This window comes from Salvelinus alpinus, chromosome 15 (genome assembly GCF_045679555.1).
Source record: "Salvelinus alpinus chromosome 15, SLU_Salpinus.1, whole genome shotgun sequence".
Taxonomy (NCBI): Eukaryota; Metazoa; Chordata; class Actinopteri; order Salmoniformes; family Salmonidae; genus Salvelinus; species Salvelinus alpinus.
Window position 1 is genome coordinate 56,316,738 of NC_092100.1, and position 18,715 is coordinate 56,335,452.

General features: G+C 41.6%; 1 protein-coding gene and 1 long non-coding RNA gene across 6 annotated transcripts in view; both read left to right on the plus strand.

The window, feature by feature from the left end:
* LOC139540414 (uncharacterized) overlaps positions 1-4,702 on the plus strand; it is a 36,014-nt gene extending 31,312 nt beyond the window's left edge. Inside the window, exons 4-5 of the long non-coding RNA XR_011668189.1 lie at positions 598-727; positions 4,015-4,702. This is a non-coding gene — a long non-coding RNA (uncharacterized lncRNA). The remainder of the gene's footprint in view (positions 1-597; positions 728-4,014) is intronic.
* LOC139540411 (membrane-associated guanylate kinase, WW and PDZ domain-containing protein 2-like) overlaps positions 1-18,715 on the plus strand; it is a 305,518-nt gene that overhangs the window by 168,136 nt on the left and 118,667 nt on the right. For all 5 annotated transcript variants that reach the window (XM_071344211.1, XM_071344210.1, XM_071344209.1 and 2 more), the window contains exon 5: positions 18,215-18,449. In XM_071344211.1, coding sequence (XP_071200312.1) covers positions 18,215-18,449 — 235 coding nt within the window. The remainder of the gene's footprint in view (positions 1-18,214; positions 18,450-18,715) is intronic.

The window sequence follows — 18,715 nt, forward strand, 5'->3', positions numbered from 1 at the left end:
CTGCTATCTATTGGTTAGAAAGATTGTTCTATACTGAATGTATGTGATAGTCATTGCTAAAGAATACGAGTAGTGTAGGTAAGGGATGAAGTGAAAACGTATCGGAGGATAGCTCTCTACTACGAGGTGGGTTGGGCATGAAATGACAGCAGGCATGCTGACTGACAAGTGGCGTGGATTGGTACACGGCAATTCCACAGTAGCAGAGTGAAGCTAAGACTCAGATAGTTCACTCTAAAATGTGTCAAACAAACCAATGATTGCAAATAGTTAAAAGTAGTACTTGTGCGTAGAGTTGTATGGTATGTTCCACTTTGAAATCATTGGTTTTTGTTTGACATACATTTTAAAGTGAAAAATCTGAGTGTCAGCATCCCTCTGTTACTGTAGTATTGCCCTACAGCTCGGCTCAGTCCAGTCTCACATTGTGTGTTTTTAATTATTTGGCTAAATGATTATCCATTGTTGCCTCTTTTGATATAGCCACAGCAGTCTTAAAATAAACTGTTACCTTGAATGAAACATTAAGATGTTAAAACATTTCAACTCCAATTGAACTTTGTCTGTGACATCTTATTGTCCTCTCTCTCACTACAGTTGTTCTCAGGTAACAGGTCAGTGTGTGCAAAGAGAACGCATTTGACCAGGTGGAGTCAAGCTTCTACCTATGTACTTCATCGCCCTGGACCTCTACACCAGCGAGGCAGAGGACACCAAGTTTGGACCAGTGAGTCACCAACTCATCTTATGCCTTACACATCTCAGCACATACAGTACCAGTCAAAAGTTTGGATACACCTACTCATTCAAGGGTTTTTCTTTATTTTTACTATTTTCTACATTTTAGTTTTAGTTTAGTTTATTAATTTGACCATTTAAAAAAAACAAGCACACATAAAACTTAAAAGCCATACATGCACATGAATAAAATCATCGAGGATAACACACAATAAAGTCTGGGATTTATTTCCATTGTGGTCCTCTTGAGACAAGATGGCTATACAAGATCGAACACAGTGTGGCAGTGAAATAATAAAGCAAAAACATAAAAGAAGAACATCTATCTCATCATTCCAGTTACATCATAGGGGTTATTCATATGGGCACAGAGGACATCAAACATATTTTGACTTTATTTTTAAAGCTGTCCAGTGAGGATTTTTATAGGCAGAGGCAACTCATTCCATTCTGAGGCTCCAGTATACAAGAAAGTACCTTTCCCAGCATTAGTCCTGAACCTGTATAAGCATACATCAGCAACACCTGATCTGGTGCTGTGATTGTGTGCATCCCTAACATGAGGAAAGTAATCACTTAAATATCTGGGCGCAGGACCATAAATACTCCTGTAAACCAAACCTAGTCTAATCTGAAAGCAGCTCCTGCCTATGTGAGTACGTGGACTCACCTTCAATACTACCCTGATCAACTTTTTCTGGGCTATCTGGAGCTTCCCCGTCATAAGTTTAGATAAGCCCCCAAACCAGGAAGTACTAGCATAGTCAAAATGGCATTGAATGAGGGCAGAAGCTAGCACTTTCATGGAGTCCTTATCAAGCAGCTTGGACTTTCTAGCCAAAAACTTAATCCTGGCATTAACCTTCCCTAGCACCTTATTGGCCATGCTCACACCTCCCAAGCTTCCATCAAGGATACATCCCAAGTAGCTAACAGAGGTTTTAGTAGTCAGCACCTCACCCCCTAACTCCACTCTGATTTCAGACAACCTACACAATTTAGGTCTGGATCCAAAAATAATTGCGTCAGTTTTCCCTAAGTGCAGAGATAGCTTATTATCTCCAAGCCATTTGCTAATGTTAGTAAGCTCTGTGCTAAGTATGCTCTCCAACATAGTTTTACTTTTGTGAGACACCAGAAGTGTAGAGTCATCCGCATAAAGAAAAAGACGGCAAGAACAAGCATCTTTCATATCATTAATATACAATTAAAAACAGCAGAGGCTCAAGCACGCTCCCCTGCATAACGCCACAACTCATTGGTTTTGCCTGAGACAGTGAACCATTAACCTCTACTACTTGCTCCCTTCCTGATAAATAGGACTTTACCCAGCCTAGAGGGATACTGCTTAGTGCCTCCAGTTTGGAGATTAGGAGACAGGGGTTAACTGTATCAAAGGCTTTCTGTAAGTCAAGCAGTACCATTCCACACAGATTTCCCTCATCAATCTCTTTCCTGATGAAGTCAGTCAAGTAAAGTAGACATGAATCAGTGGAGTATGTTTTTCTAAAGCCCGACTGAAAATCATACATCAGACCCTGTTTGTTAACATATTCATACATTTGCTCATGTACAATTCTCTCCAGGATCTTTGATGTTACACAGAGGATAGATACATGCCTATAATTCCCAGGGTCAGACTTTATCCCCTTCTTATACAGAGGTATAACTTTAGCTTGTTTCATGTCCCTGGGAAAGGTGCATTGTTCAAGAGAGAGATTAACAATATGCGTAATACAAGGGCCAATTTGCTCAGCAGAATCTATTAGAAACCTTGCAGGAATATTATCCAGGCCTGTGGCTTTGGAGCATTTAAGCTCTGCCAGCATACTGACTATTTTGGCTGTTGCTACCTTTGCAAAAGAAAAAGAGTTTGGCTGAACCCCTAACTCTACATAATACTTCTTGGCTTGGTTGCTTCCATACAAACCAGAACTGGTGGGCAGCTTGCTAACCAGCTTGCTGGCAACAGAAGTAAAACATGAGTTGAATTCATTGGCAACCTTTGCTTTTTCATATACCATCTCCCCTTTGATGTTCAGTCCAATACTGTTAAGTTTGTTTTTGGTAGTACTACTACAGCCTAGTTCCTTAAATGATTTCCAAAGATTTTTAGGGTCATTTTTGTTTTCAATTATTTTCTCAGCAAAGTAACCCCTCTTAGCTTCATCCATCCTGCTCTGTGCTTCATTTCTGTGACGTTTATATAGGACAAAATCATGCTGCTCTTGAGTTCTTACATTTCTTAAAGGCCTTATTTCTTGCTTGGATAGATTCTAGAATCTCATGATTAAACCAAGGGCTAGATCTCTGCTTTTTCCTGACCCGTCTAATGGGAGCCATCACATTCACCACCTCAAGGAATCTACATTTAAAGACTTCCCAGGCACTGTCTACCCCTACACTATCCAGCACAGGTGACCAGTAAATTTTACCCACTTCCTCCCTAAACTTTTCTACACAGTATTTTTTGAGTCCTCTGATTCTAACGGTTTTGTGACACTTAAATATATCTTTAAGAATCCTCCTTGTGCAATAATAAAATGATCACTGATTCCATAGACTATTACTCCACTCTGCGATATTTTAGATTTATCAGACACCAATATTAAGTCAATTGTACTTTGCACTGTTTCACATATCCTGGTGGGATCTTTTATAATTTGGGTCAGAGCAATTCATCTACAAAAGTGCATAAATACATTGTAGAATAATAATGAAGTCATCAAAACTATGAAATAACACATATGTAATCATCTAGTAACCAAAAAAGTGTTAAACATTTATCTTTGCTTATTTGAGCTGTTCTTGCCATAATATGGACTTGGTATTATACCAAATAGGGCTATCTTCTGTATATCACCCCTACCTGTTAATTGAAATGCACTCCAGGGGACTACCTCATGAGGCTGGTTGAGAGAATGCCAAGAGTGTGCAAAGCTGTCATCAAGGCAAAGGGTGGCTACTTTGAAGAATCTAAAATATATATATATACACTTTTTTGGTTACTACATGATTCCATATGTGTTATTTCATAGTTTTGATGTCTTCACCATTATTCTACATTGGAGAAAAAAAGGAGAAAAAAAACACTGGAATGAGTAGGTGTGTCCAAACTTTTGACTGGTAATGGACAGTATGTTTCGCTCCATCTTCCATGAAAACTCCAGTTCCTTACTTTGTTTACCTTTTTACCAATGTCTATGGATTGTACAATGATTTTAACACCATACTAAATCTAATTCCATTTCCTGTATTGTTCTGCCCTCTCTGTAGATTATGCTAATGCCCCGCTTTAAGAACCTGGAGATCTTCACTGGTTCTGAGGGAGGTGACTTGGCCACAAACTGTACCCGGGACACCTTCCATCGCTACCACTGTCTGAAAAACTGTGTGTACTGATTCAGTTCTAAATGACCATCATTGAGTCCATCCTCACCTCCTCCATCACTGCAATGGATTGTCCAGTCTGCTGAGAGGTTCATTGGGTGCCACCTGCCCTCCATCGATGACCTGCACGACTCAAGAGCAAGGAAGCTTGCAGGAAAGATCATTGCCGACCCCTTTCGCCCCCTCTTCCAAAGACTCTCTTCTGGCAAACGGTTCAGGTCAATCACGACCAAAACCTCCCACCACCTGAACAGTGTCCTCCGTGGCCCTCACCAACCGGCCACCTGGTCTGCGATAATCCTGTCATCCATGGATTTTGCACTATTCATCCACAGACTATGCACCCTGCATGATCATCCCAGAACTGCAGATTTTATAATGTAGCTTAAGGTGTTCATAGTGTTCATACATATACTGTATGTGGATCTGTGGACAATCTGCATCTGTATATTTTTTTGTCTGTATATTCTGTATGTCGTCTGTCTGTATATTCTGTTTATTGTTGCAGCACCATTTCATAGAGTCCTGTACATGCACATATATTTGCAGAATAAAGCTGATTCTGACATGTTAACCTAGTTTAGCTGGTTAATCCTATGTCAGTTTACAATCTATTATTTGAGACTGGTTATATACTGAATGAACTGTAGCAGGTAGCAGAATCTTTCCTTGGTGTCTTCCTTTAATTTAAAATCCCCGTGTGCTGTGTATGTGTGTCCTTGGGCTTAATACCCAAAATATTGGCTCCTGCCTGCAATTAGTGGACTCGTTTTATGGTGTTTACTAGAGATGACTGTCTGCTTTTCGTTTTACAGACGAAAGTTGCTGGCTAACAAGTAATTAGCTAGCTAACTTTAGCAAATAGATTCCACTGAACTCAAGGTATTGTACTCAGGGCGGCAGGTAGCCGAGTGGTTAGAGTGTTGGGCCCGTATCCGAAAGGTTGATGGATCGAATCCCTGAGCTGACAAGGTGAACATCTGTCATTCTGCCCCTGAACAGTTAACCCACTGTTCATTATAAAATAAGAATTTGTTCTTAACTGACTTGCCTAGTTACATAAAGGTTAAACGTTAAAAAAAGGGTGTAAGTATTAGAATTTATTTTGGTTATCAAGCTGCTCAGTTTCCCAAGTCGTTCAGCACTTATTGCCCTAGACGGCTCGTAATAGCCAATTACAACACTGGACTGGCAGGAATTTGTCCTTCGTGAAAGTGACCCACCTTTAAGCCCATCAGCCTGAAATCCAAACCCAAAGTTACCCAGGCTTGAGAAAGAGCAATTTGAGAAATTGAGAGGGAAAACTTGACAGGTCGGATTGTATGGTGTCAAATCCGATTTAAAAAGTAGAACGCGCACGAGATGAAAGATGAAACATCATTGCGCGTGCAAACACAGAGTCTAGAGAGAAGAGTGAGCAGAGCCTATGTGGACAATTTAATGCGTTCCTTTTTTTTTTACACATTTGAACCACGTTTCTTTGCTTACAGTTCTATATGTACAGTTTAAGACGATGTTCTGCTCACTCAAAGTCACACTTGAAAATCTCAAGTTCATTTGTGCTCTCGACTAGCCTGTGCCCTCATGGGACCCATGCTCTGCTTGCTCAACCCCATTTCTGTATGTGTGGGACAGGGACAGTGAAGGAAGATATACCGTTTTTGCATTAGCACTACACACCTGATTTAAAATCATCAACACTTGATGATATGTGGATCATTTCTGTGCTCGGGCAAAAACAAAAAAAGGTGCACCCCTTTGGGTCCTCAGGACCAGGATTAAGAAATGCTGTTCTATCTAGACGAATCACATTCCCCAATGTCACCTCTCCCTAGCAACCACACTGTATGTAGACATGATCGAACTCTGTGAACAAATTGGCTATACTTTAATGGATGTTTGTTACGTGTACCTGCTTGCTTTATTTGTCATTTAAAAAAAAAAAAAGGTTTCAGTGTTGCTCCAATTTGCCAACAAAGTAATCGTGACACTACTTGTGTTTTTCAGGTGATCACGGTGACAGTCTATCCTATAGATTGGGAACTCTAGTTCTCGGAATGCAATTTGCTTAATCAGGTGTGTCAGCTGGGGCTGAAAAAGTGTGACACCAGTCATGCCCCCGAGTACCACAATGAGGATGACCATAAGAAGACGGAATCAATGCAAGATCCTGCATGATCTGATACAGGGCTCTCCTGGAGAGGTACCGTCTTGTAGGTTTTCTACAACCCTAATCTAGTGCACCCGATTCTAATAACTAGCTGGTTGATAAGCTACAGGAGGGTAACACTCCAGTAGATCTGAACATCCACCCAGTTCCCCCACCTTTTTCTTTTGTCACTTCTCTCCTTCTACTATAGCCGTCTTTGGTTATTGGACTGAGAGGGATGTAAACACAGACAGCTTGCAGCTACCACAATTAACAATGTGCGATTCAATCATTTCACATTCTTGTTTGTGCTGAGGAGGTCGAGTAGGTTAATATGAATAGTGCGGATGACTGTATTACAATCATGCTGGTAAGTTTGATTTGAGTGAAATATGATATTTTCTTATGTTTGGTATTGTAATAATTTCTGTAACTGGTCTCATGTTCTTTAAGAATTATACACAGGGGCGGCTCTAGCCTTTTGGGGGCCCTAAGTGAGATTTGGTCTTGGGGCCCCCCACCTACATTTGACATTTTAGTCATTTAGCAGACGCTTTTATCCAGTGCTACATATAGGAGCAATTGGGGTTAAGTGCCTTGTTCAAGGGCACATAGACAGATTATTTACTGGTACTCCTGGAGGTCAGGGCCCCTGGGCACGTGCCCAATTGGTATTCAGCCATGATTACTACAAGTTTAGATAACTGGCTAGACTAACTACCTAGTGGCCGGCACAAGATGGAGGGAAAGTTGTAGCATAACTAACGAAATTACAGTTTTCATTTTTTTTTACCTTTATTTAACTAGGCAAGTCAGTTAAGAACAAATTCTTATTTACAATGATGGCCTAGATACAGTGGGTTAACTGCCTTGTTCAGGGGCAGAACGACAGATGTTTACCTTGACTGCTCAGGGATTCGATCTAGCAACCTTTCGGTTACTGTAACGACCTGGGTGTCGGTGGGGTGTGAAATCAGACGCAGGAACAGCAGAGCTTCAATGCGGTGATATTTAATGCCTAACCGGCAAACCAAAATGTCCAACACGGACTTACTGGGTGTCATAAACACCTGTCTGCTAACACGGGAGACAAACCCAGTACACAATACAAAACCCACTCCCGAAATCCACAGCAACAGACGAACAATCCCGCACAAAGAAGCATACAATCTGGCTGGCTAATAAAGCCACACTAATTGCCAATTACCCCAAACCAGGTGATACAAATAAACACATAAGGAGGGGGAGGAAAAAGAGTCAGTGGCAGCTAGTAGGCCGGTGACGACGACCGCCGAGCGCCACCCGAACGGGAAGGAGAGCCTGCCTCGGTTGAAGTCGTGACAGTTACTGGCCCAACGCTTTAACAACTAGGCTACCTGCCGCCGCAAAGTTAGCTAAAATGTACGTATATAAAAAGCTCAGAACTCAATCAATCTGCCATCATTAACACAATGGAAAAATCTAAAGATTTATATGCGTGAGCTACAGAGAGAAACAAAATGTTGCAGTTTCACAGAAAGGGATGTGGGCACTGGAGATGTGGGTGTGTGCCAGTGGGTCTGGGCAGGTGTGATGTAGTTGATGTTTGTATGTTTGATTATAAAATAAAATAGTAAGTTGAGACCCCACAAAAATCTATGTTTCGGGTCGGGCCCCCTACCGGCCGGGAGCTCTAAGCGACCGCTTATGTCACTTATTCCTGGAACCGGCCCTGATTACACAATTGCCAGAAAGTCTGGATAAATCAGGCTAAGATGCTGCAACATAGGTCAACAGCCATCTTAGTCCAGAACAAGATTGCCTGGACACTTATATGTATGATTTTGTGATGAGACTCCAAATAATATTGGAGATATTGCCAAAGAGTAGCTAATACCGATGATCAAGGTAATTTTTTTTTGCTAATGTAGCTAACTAGCTAGCTACGTACGGTGGAGAGATTGGTTAGATTCAACAAAGTTAACATTTGTAGCCGTTCTGAGCTCATGCCTGTTAAATAGTTCATCTGCCTTGAATTTAATTGTAACTATGGCTGAGAACTGAACAAAAGAGGTATGTTGAGGGTCAATGTTGTCAAGGTACGACGAGTTAGCTAGCTAGCTAGCATACTTGTGCCATAAGTGGGCTGTTCGGACGAGATGTGAACCCGGGAGCCCGCTAGCAACTGACGTTACAACATCAACTTATGAATCAGATAAATTACAATTTCAATAATCTGTTTTGAATTCAATTTTGAATATGGCTTAGATATGGCTGAGAAAAAAGATATACTGAGCGTCAATGTTGTTGGGATATAACATTAGCTAGCTAGCTAAAAACCTGTGTAGCTAATTACTGTTGCTAGTAGAGGAGAGAGTGACTAGATTTCAGTTTTGCATCACAGATCGGTAGATAGAACATATTAGAACATATAGATTTCCGATGAGGGCATGCTGCATTTCTCACCTTGAATTCGACTGTGTGATCTGTAATCCTAATTCTATCTTTTTCTGTTTCTCCTTCAACAAAAGTGAAATAGCCTGTTAGCCACCATGTAATTTAGTGAATTTAGTTCGCTTACCTTCATTCTTTGCTGTAAAAGATAGCAGAGAAACAACACCTTTCTCGGATTTTCAAACGTAAGGCACTTCTGTTATGTAATCTTTGTCGGTCATTCGAGTGTCACTGTTTACAATTTGTTGATTTTCTTAAATTTCATTTTAGACGGGAGAATGCACATTTTCTATACATTCTTCTAGGAGAAAACTAGCGAGCGGATTGTGGGGCGCCATCTTCTGACCATTTAGGGAATTGAGTTCTCAATCGGTGTGCCAAATTTCATTCCTTAATATGGAGTATTGACTGAGACATGAAAAGGCAAAAAACTCACTTTAACATGCATTGCTGGCTCAAAACCTAATATAGACGCGTCTATAATACATGGATGTTAGAAGGCCTTTGTTAAGTGCCATGTAGGACTACAGTGTGTGTTTTAAAGACCGGTAATTTATTCTGTGTGTTCATGTGTCCCCTATCTGCTCTGTGGGACACTTAAGAGAGTGTGAAAAGACCACTAGAGCTGTGTTCTTCTTTGATCAGCATTAAGCAACAGGGAAGTAGTTTTCTCTAGGAAACTATCCAATTTACACAGAAGGGGCCAATTCAGAGTTGAGATCATTCAACAATGCTGGCGTTCCTTGCCTGACTACATTGCAGAAGCCTGCCAGATCTCACAACACATCGATAGATGTTTAACATCAGCTAACCACATCATATGATATAAAAATCTGATGCCCTACTGTGCAGTCGACGACATGGTGCAAAACCATATGTTGAGGATCATCAAGGCCCTCACCCACCTGAGCCTGTTAACCCAGCTACAATCTAGAAGGCTGAGACAGTAAAGGTGCATCAAAGTTGGGACCGAGAGACTGGAAAACAGCTTCTATCTCCAGGCCATCAGACTGTTAAACAGTCACCACTAGCCGGCCTCTGCCCAGTACCCTGCCATGGGGATTCATCTATAACCGTTGTGTACATTTTACACTAAATATCTACGTGCGCTATTTCTGAAAAAACAGCGCACGCACACACATATTGAGATTTATAAACTTGGTGCAGCCATACATATGCATGTTTCCTGTTATAAATCAGACCCGTGTGAGCATGAACGGCCATTATAATTCACCCTGAATAATGCCCATCATTCACATTTCATGGTGAAAATAACGTCCTTATTTGCTGTATACTTTGGAAGTATTGGAATTAGGCCAAAACAGTATAAACAGTATAAAAGTATTACATTTGGATGTCATTTTAGATGAAATTTGAAAAAAAGGGTCAGATCCTTAAAGGTTTTAATGGCGAACTTGATCAAATGTCTTTGGAGGTGTTAGCAAAACGTTCAATTTTGCAATGACCTTTGCTGTATATGTCCATTTCTAAAACACAAAAACAATTGCACATTGTTGTGGACCTGTAAATAGTTTATTTGAATTCAATAATGTTTTGCATTTATTTTCTCCTGAACCTAAATATGCTTGTCACGGCCGTTGTAAGAAGAGGACCAAAGCGCAGCGTGGTGAGCGTACATATTCCTTTTATTTAGAAATGACGCCGACAAAAACAATAAATAATACCAAAACAACCGTGAAGCTTAAGGGCTATGTGCCACAAACAAAGTTAACTTCCCACACTGGAAGGAGGGAAAGGGCTACCTAAGTATGGTTCCCAATCAGAGATAGACAGCTGTCCCTGATTGAGAACCATACCAGGCCAAATCACACCCTGACCAAACCAAATAGAGACATAAAAAGGCTCTCTAAGGTCAGGGCGTGACAATGCTGCACTGCTCGCAAATTCTGAAACATTGTAAACTAGCCTACAGTAGGCCTACTTACTGTGGTAGCCTACACTCTTCAATGCAAAATATCAACTGTCTGTTCACCTGTTAAATTCTACTGTATCTTATCACCCGCACTCCCTTTAGGATGCATAGAGCAAGAACTTGAAATTATAATAGTCTCGAATAGGCCCAATTAAAAGAGAGATGCACAATGTAATTTGTTGTATGGCTATTTCGGTAACATGAACAGATCATGGCCAGAAAAGGTGCAATGGTTATGATATACACTGAGTATACCAAATATTATTGAGTTGCACCCCCCTACCCTTTTTCTCTCAGAACAGTGCCAGAACAGCCTAAATTCATCATTGGGGCATGGACTCTACAAGTGGTCGAAAGCGTTCCACAGGAATGCTGGCCCATGTTGACTCCAATGCTTTCCACAGTTGTATCAAGTTGGCTGGATGTGCTTTGTGTTGTGGACCTTTCTTGATACACATGGGAAACTGTTGAGTGTGAAAAGCCCAGCAGCATTGCAGTTTTTAACACAAACCGGTGCGCCTGGCACCTACTACCATACCCTGTTCAAATGCACTTACATTTTTGGTCTCACCCATTCACCCTCTGAATGGTACACATACACAATCAATTTCTCAATTGTCTCAAGGCTTAAAAATCCTTCTTTAACCTGTTTCTTCCCCTTCATCTACACGGATTGAAGTGGATTTCACCTGGATTCACCTGGTTAGTCTATGTCATGGAAAGAGCAGGTGTTTTTAATGTTTGTATACTCAGTGTATGTATTATGTTTATAAATGAAATATTGTCTAGGCTGCTCGAGAAATTTTACATTACAGTATTCAGACATAGCCTACAAATGTCAATTTGGAATTCTAGTTGTCAATTTGTTGAGGTAATCTGAAGAGATTTCACCCCATGCTTCCTGAAGCACCTCCCACAAGTTGGATTGGCTTGATGGGCACTTCTTACGTACCATACGGTCAAGCTGTTCCCACAACTGCTCAATAGGGTTGAGATCTGGTGACTGTGCTGGCCACTCCATTATAGACAGAATACCAGCTGACTGCTTCTTCCCTAAATAGTTATTGCATAGCTTGGAGCTGTGCTTTGGGTCATTGTCCTGTTATAGGAGGAAATTGGCTCCCAATTAACTGCCATCCAAAGGGTATGTCATGGCGTTGCAAAATGGAGTGATAGCCTTCCTTCTTCAAGATCCCTTTTACTCTGTATAAGTCTCCCACTTTACCACCACCAAAGCACCCCTAGACCATCACATTGCCTTCACAATGCTTGACAGATGGCGTCAAGCACTCCTCCAGCATCTTTGAATTTTTTCTGCGTCTCACGAATGTTCTTCTTTGTGATCCAAACACATTTACATTTACATTTAAGTCATTTAGCAAACACCTCAAACTTAGGTCTGTCTGTCCATAACACTTTTTTCCCCAATCTTTCTCTGTCCAGTGTCTGTATTCTTTTGCCCATCTTAATATTTTATTTTTATTGGCCAGTCTGAGATATGGCTTCTTCTTTGCATCTCTGCCTAGAAGGCCAGCATCCCGGAGTCACCTCTTCACTGTTGACGTTGAGAATGGTGTTTTGTGAGTACTATTTAATGAAGCTGCCAGTTGAGAACTTGTGAGGTGTCTGTTTCTCAAACTAGACACTCTAATGTACTTGTCCTCTTGCTCAGTTGTGCACCGGGGCCTCCAACTCCCCTTTCTATTCTGGTAAGAGCCAGTTTGCGCTGTTCTGTGAAGGGAGTAGTACACAGCGTTATACGAGATCTTCAGGTTCTTGGCAATTCCTCGCATGGAATAGCCTTCATTTCTCAGAACAAGAATTGACTGACGAGTTTGAGAAGAAAGTGCTTTGTTTCTGGCCATTTTGAGCCTGTAATCGAACCCACAAATGCTGATGCTCCAGATACTCAAATAGTCTAAAGAAGGCCAGTTGTATTGCTTCTTTAAGCAGAACAACAGTTTTCATCTGTGCTAGCATAATTGCAAAAGGGTTTTCTAATGATCAATTAGCCTTTTAAAATGATAAACTTGGATTAGCTAACACAACGTGCCATTGGAACACAGGAGTGATGGTTGCTGATAATGGGCCTCTGTACGCCTATGTAGATATTCCATGACAAATCCCCCGTTTCAGCTACAATAGTCATTTACAACATTAACAATGTCTCCATGTATTTCTGATCAATTTGATGTGATTTTAATGGACCAAAAAATTGCTTTTCTTTCAAAAACAAGGAAATTCCTGTGACCCCAAACTTTTGAACGGTAGTCTATTTGTATTCCCAACCCTGACATTGCTCGTCCTAATATTTCCTTTCTTTGTATTTTTGGCATTTGTGTGTATTGTTTTGTATTGTCAGGTATTACTGCACTGTTGGAGCTAGGAACATAAGCATTTCGCTACACCCGCAATAACATCTGCTAAATGTTGGATGTAATGTCTGCAATGTACTCAGGCAGGAACGCCACCAATGTCAATGGCAGACTTCTGAAGTCAGCAGATCTCAAGTCAGAATCCGACCGATGCGACCATCCAGACTTAGGCAGGGGTTTTTCTGGATCAAAAATGGGCTTAGGTGGTTGGGGGCGTGGCAGTGAGCACAGTTGGCGCATCTACGTGGCTGCGTTTTGTATAACATTCTGGAGGACCCCATATTGGTGGTGTAGAGAAATGTGCAAATTGTTTTGCCATTTTCTTGAAATGATTCACATTTCTCCATGGAGCTGAAATGTTTGCAGTTTTAAATCTAATATCCTGCAATTCAACATATTCTGTCATGGAGCTGAGACAAAATGTTGCAGTTTCAAAGCTAGTTGGCTGCAATTCTCAATTTTGCCATGGCTAATGCTGTGTTCTTTGGCTAAAAAATTATAATAAAATCTACATTGCTAAATTCATTGTTTTTGGAATTTTAACTTTTATTTTGGTGAATGTTAGTTCTCAAAGATTATACATATATTTTTAAATACACTCAATGGCCAGTTTATTAGGTACACACATCTATTACCAGGTCGAACCCCCTTTGCCTCCAGAACAGCCTGAATTATTCGGGGTGTGGATTCTACAAGTTGGAAATGTTTCACAGGGATGTTGGTCCATGCTGATGTGATGGCATCACGCAGTTACTGCAGATTGGACGGCGGTACACCACCGCCAACAGCCTGTACAGTTGACACCAGGCAGGATGGGTCCATGGACTCCTGCTACATATGACATATCCTAAATCTGCCATAAGAATGACAAAACAGGAACCAGGATTCGTCAGTGTTGGTGATCGCGTGCCCACTGGAGTCGCTTTTTCTTGTTTTTAGCTGATAGGAGTGGAACCTGGTGTGGTCGTCTGCTGCAGTAGCCCATCCGTGACAAGGATCGATGAGTTATGCATTCTGAGATGCCTTTCTGCACACCACTGTTGTACTAGGCCGTTATTTGTCTGTTTGTGGCCAACCTGTTAGCTTGTGCGATTCTTGCCATTCTCCTTCGACCTCTGTCATCAACAAGCTGTTTTTACCCACAGGACTGCTGCTGACTGGATGTTATTTGTTTCTCGCACCGCTCTCTGTAAACCCTAGACAATGTCGTATGTGGAAAGCCGAAGAAGTCGTCCGTTTCTGAGATACTGAATCTGGAGCGCCTGGCACTGACGATCATGCCACCCTCAAAGTCGCTTAGGTCACACGTTTTGCCCATTCAATCGAACAGTAATCGAATGCCTAGATGCCTGTCTGCCTGCTTTATATAGGAGGCCACAGCCACATGACTCACTGTCTGTAGGAGCAATACATTTTTGTGAATGAGGTGGTGCACCTAACTGTCCGGTGAGTGTATATAGGTCCATTATCTTTTCTACATACTTTATCTGGTTTTAGTAATTTAAGTTTACACTGAAACTGTTTTTCCATCCCATTTTTTTTATATACACCTGCTCTTTCCATGACAAAGTCTGACCAGGTGAATCCAGTTTTAAGCTATGATCTCTTATTGATGTCACTTGTTACATCCACTTCAATCAGTGTAGATGTCAGTCATTTACCACTTGGGGAGTGGGAAACATAAGAAAGGAAATGGATATTGTCCTTTATGCTGAAAAACCTTTGGTCCTCAGTATCCAGATCTCACTGGGCGACTTGGCATTTGAATCCACAGGATCAGAATTCCATCAACCAAAAGCCTGTCCAAGTAAACAGCGCACAATTTTGTTATCCAGTGAAGCCAATGATGAACCATCTATTGCCATTGATTTTACAAAGAGTTTTACATTTTTTTACTATTATTTCTAGGTTATTTCTGTCTGCCAACTGCCCGGTACAGTTGAAACCGGGATTCATCCATGAAGCGCACACTTCTCCAGTGTGCCAGTGGCCATCGAAGGTGAGCATTTCCCCACTGAAGTTGGTTACGACGCCGAACTGCAGTCAGGCCAGACCCTGGTGAGGACGACGAGCACACTGATGAGCTTCCCTGAGATGGTTTTTGACAGTTTGTGCAGAAATTCTTTGGTTGTGCAAACCCATGGTTTCATCAGCTGCCCGGGTGGCTGGTTTCAGATGATCCCGCAGGTGAAGAAGCGTGGCTTGAATGGTTACACATAGTCTGCGGTTGTGAGGCCAGGTGGACGTACTGCCAAATTCTATAAAAAGACGTTGAAGGTGACTTTAGATAATTTATCTAACAGTCGATTCTCTGACAACAGCTTTGGTGGACATTCCTGCAGTCTGCATGCCAATTGCACGCTACCTCAAAACTTGAGACATCTGTGGCATTGTGTTGTGTGACAAAACTACACATTTTAGAGTGGCTTTGTATTGTCTCCGGCTCAAGGTGCACCAGCATTGTGTTGTTTAATCAGCTTCTTGATATGCCACACCTGTCAGGTGGATGGATTATCTTGGCAAAAGAGAAATGCTCACTAACACATAAGTGGATTTTGTTTTGAGAAATAAGATTTTGGTGCTTCTGGAAAATTTCCTGGATCTTTTATCTTTTATTTCAGCTCAATGGACATGTTGCATTTATATTTTTGTTCAGTGTGTATATGTGACCCACCACCTGGATTCAGTCCTATTTAGCAACATTTGAAATTGTGTTTTTTATATTGAATAAAAGTAGAAAATGGTAAACTGCAGTTGAGGAACAATGGGAAAGTAATTCTGCTTAGAAAGTTGATCAACTTGGAATTCCAACTCAGGAACTCTGCCGTCTTTCTAGAACTCCTACATAGATCATACACTTAACAGTATGCTTTAACTCACAATGAAAACGACTTTCTGACTAAATTAGAAACGTATAATAGCTCGGGACAGGTGAAGGTCAAGTCATGCGTCCTCCGAAACATGACCCGCCAAACCGTGCTTCTTAACATCCGCCAACTTTACCAGGATGCCCGCTGCACCAAACTGATGACAGAAGTCAGCCTGCAGGCACCCGGCCCGCCACAAGGAGTTGCTAGAGCTCAATGAGCCAAGTAAAGCCCCCTCCGGCCAAACACTCCCCTAACCCGGACAACGCTAGGACAATTGTGCGCCGCCCTATGGGACTCCCAGTCACAGCCGGTAGTGACACAGCCTGGGATTGAACCCGGGTCTGTAGTGATGCCTCCTGCACTGTGATGCAGTGCCTTAGACTGCTGCATCACTTGGGAAGCCCCCCAAAATTTTGGGGGGATTTAATAAAAAATTAAACCTATTGTGCTTCTGCTTTGAAGTAGTGACATGTGACATATGCCTATTATTCTTGAAACGAGTCACAGTATAAAGTATATTTATTATGAAAAAAATACAAATATTTTCTACTATTTGGACTTGTGCGAACCCAAAGAAAGCTTAGGTGGCCCGCACAAGGATTTCAATAGCAGAAAAATCCCTGTGAGATGAATGACAGAAGACCATACTACAGTTGAAGTCAGAAGTTTACATACACTTAGGTTGGAGTCATTAACACTCGTTTTCAACCACTCCACAAATTTCTTGTTAACAAACTATAGTTTTGGCAAGTCGGTTAGGACATCTACTTTGTGCATGACACAAGTCATTTTTCCAACAATTGTTTACAGACAGATTATTTAACTTATAATTCACTGTATCACAATTCCAGTGGGTCAGAAGTTTACATACATGCAGTTGACTGTGCCTTTAAACAGCTTGGAAAATTCCAGAAAATTATGTCATGGCTTCAGAAGCTTCTGATTGGCTAAGTGACATAATCTCTGTCAATTGGAGGTGTACCTGTGGATGTATTTCAAGGCCTACCTTCAAACTCAGTGCCTCTTTGCTTGACATCATGGTAAAATCTAAAGAAATCAGCCAAGACCTCAGAAAATAAATTGTAGACCTACACAAGTCTGGTTTATCTTTGGGAGCAATTTCCAAATGCCTTAAGGTACCACGATCATCTGTACAAACAATAGTACGCAAGTATAAACACCATGGGACCACGCAGCCGTCATACCTCTCAGGAAGGAGACGCGTTCTGTCTCCTAGAGATTAACGTACTTTGGTGCGAAAAGTGCAAATCAATCCCAGAACAACAGCAAAGGACCTTGTGAAGATGCTGGAGGAAACGGGTACAAATATCTATATCCACAGTAAAACGAGTCCTATAATCGACAACCTGAAAGGCCGCTCAGCAAGAAAGAAGCCACTGCTCCAAAACCGCCATAAAAAAGCCAGACTACGGTTTGCAACTGCACATGGGGACAAAGATCATACTTTTTGGAGAAATGTCCTCTGGTCTGATGAAACAAAAATAGAACTGTTTGGCCATAATGACCATCGTTATGTTTGGAGGAGAAAGGAGGATGCTTGCAAGCCGAAGAACACCATCCCAACTGTGAAGCATGGGGGTGGCAGCATCATGTTGTGGAGGTGCTTTGCTGCAGGAGGGACATCATGAGATGGCATCATGAGGAAGGGAAATTATGTGGATATGTTAAAGCAACATCTCAAGATATCAGTCAGGAAGTTAAAGCTTGGTCTCAAATGGGTCATCCAAATGGACAATGACCCCAAGCATACTTCCAAAATTGTGGGAAAATGGCTTAAGGACAACAAAGTCAAGGTATTGGAGTGGCCATCACATAGCCCTGACCTCAATTCTATAGATAATTTGTGGGCAGAAATGAAAAAGTGTGTCGAGCAAGGAAGCCTACAAACCTGACTCAGTTTCACCAGCTCTGTCAGGAGGATTGGGCCAAAATTCACCCAACTTATTGTGGGAAGCTTGTGGAAGGCTACCCAAAACGTTTGACCCAAGTTAAACAATTTAATGGCAATGCTACCAAATACTAATTGAGTGTATGTCAACTTCTGACCCACTGGGAATGTGATGAAAGAAATAAAAGCTGAAATTAATCATTCTCTCTACTATTATTCTGACATTTCACATTCTTAAAAGTAAGTGGTGATCCTGACTGACCTAAGACAGGAATTCTTACCAGGATTAAATGTCAGGAATTGAGAAAAACTGAGTTTAAATATATTTGGCTAAGGTGTATGTTGACTTCAACTGTATATAAAGTGCTGAGCTTTAAAACAGCTCTCTGCATTTGATTCTCTCTATCTTCACTACAGAGTCAAGCGAGCATGAGGACAAGAGCACGGACGTGTCTGAGGAGGCTTCTATGATGGATGTCCTCACCCTGCCCCCTCCCTTCACTGAGCCCCCCACAGAGGGAGAGGAGTCCCCCGAGCAGGAACCCCCCAAATCGCCCCCCAAACTCCCCAAAGGAGATGAGGAGGAACTGGGACCCCTACCCGACAACTGGGAGATGGCCTACACCGAGAAAGAAGAGGTCTACTTCATAGAGTAAGTGTGTGTTTTTGTCTCTCTGTCTTTCTAATGAGGAACGGAGGGCCTAGTAGACCATTTTTGGCCATTTTGTTTACCTTAAATATCTCACCCTCCTCTCACTCACAGACGATCCCCCTCCTGCCCACCCCCACTCCACATACACAGGGGATGGGGGTTAAATCTTACTTATTTTTTTTAAATGACAGATATGAATTCCACCTATCTAATCTGCCTCCGTTTAACATGGACGGACAGATCCCAAGGAGTTGATTCGTTTTGGT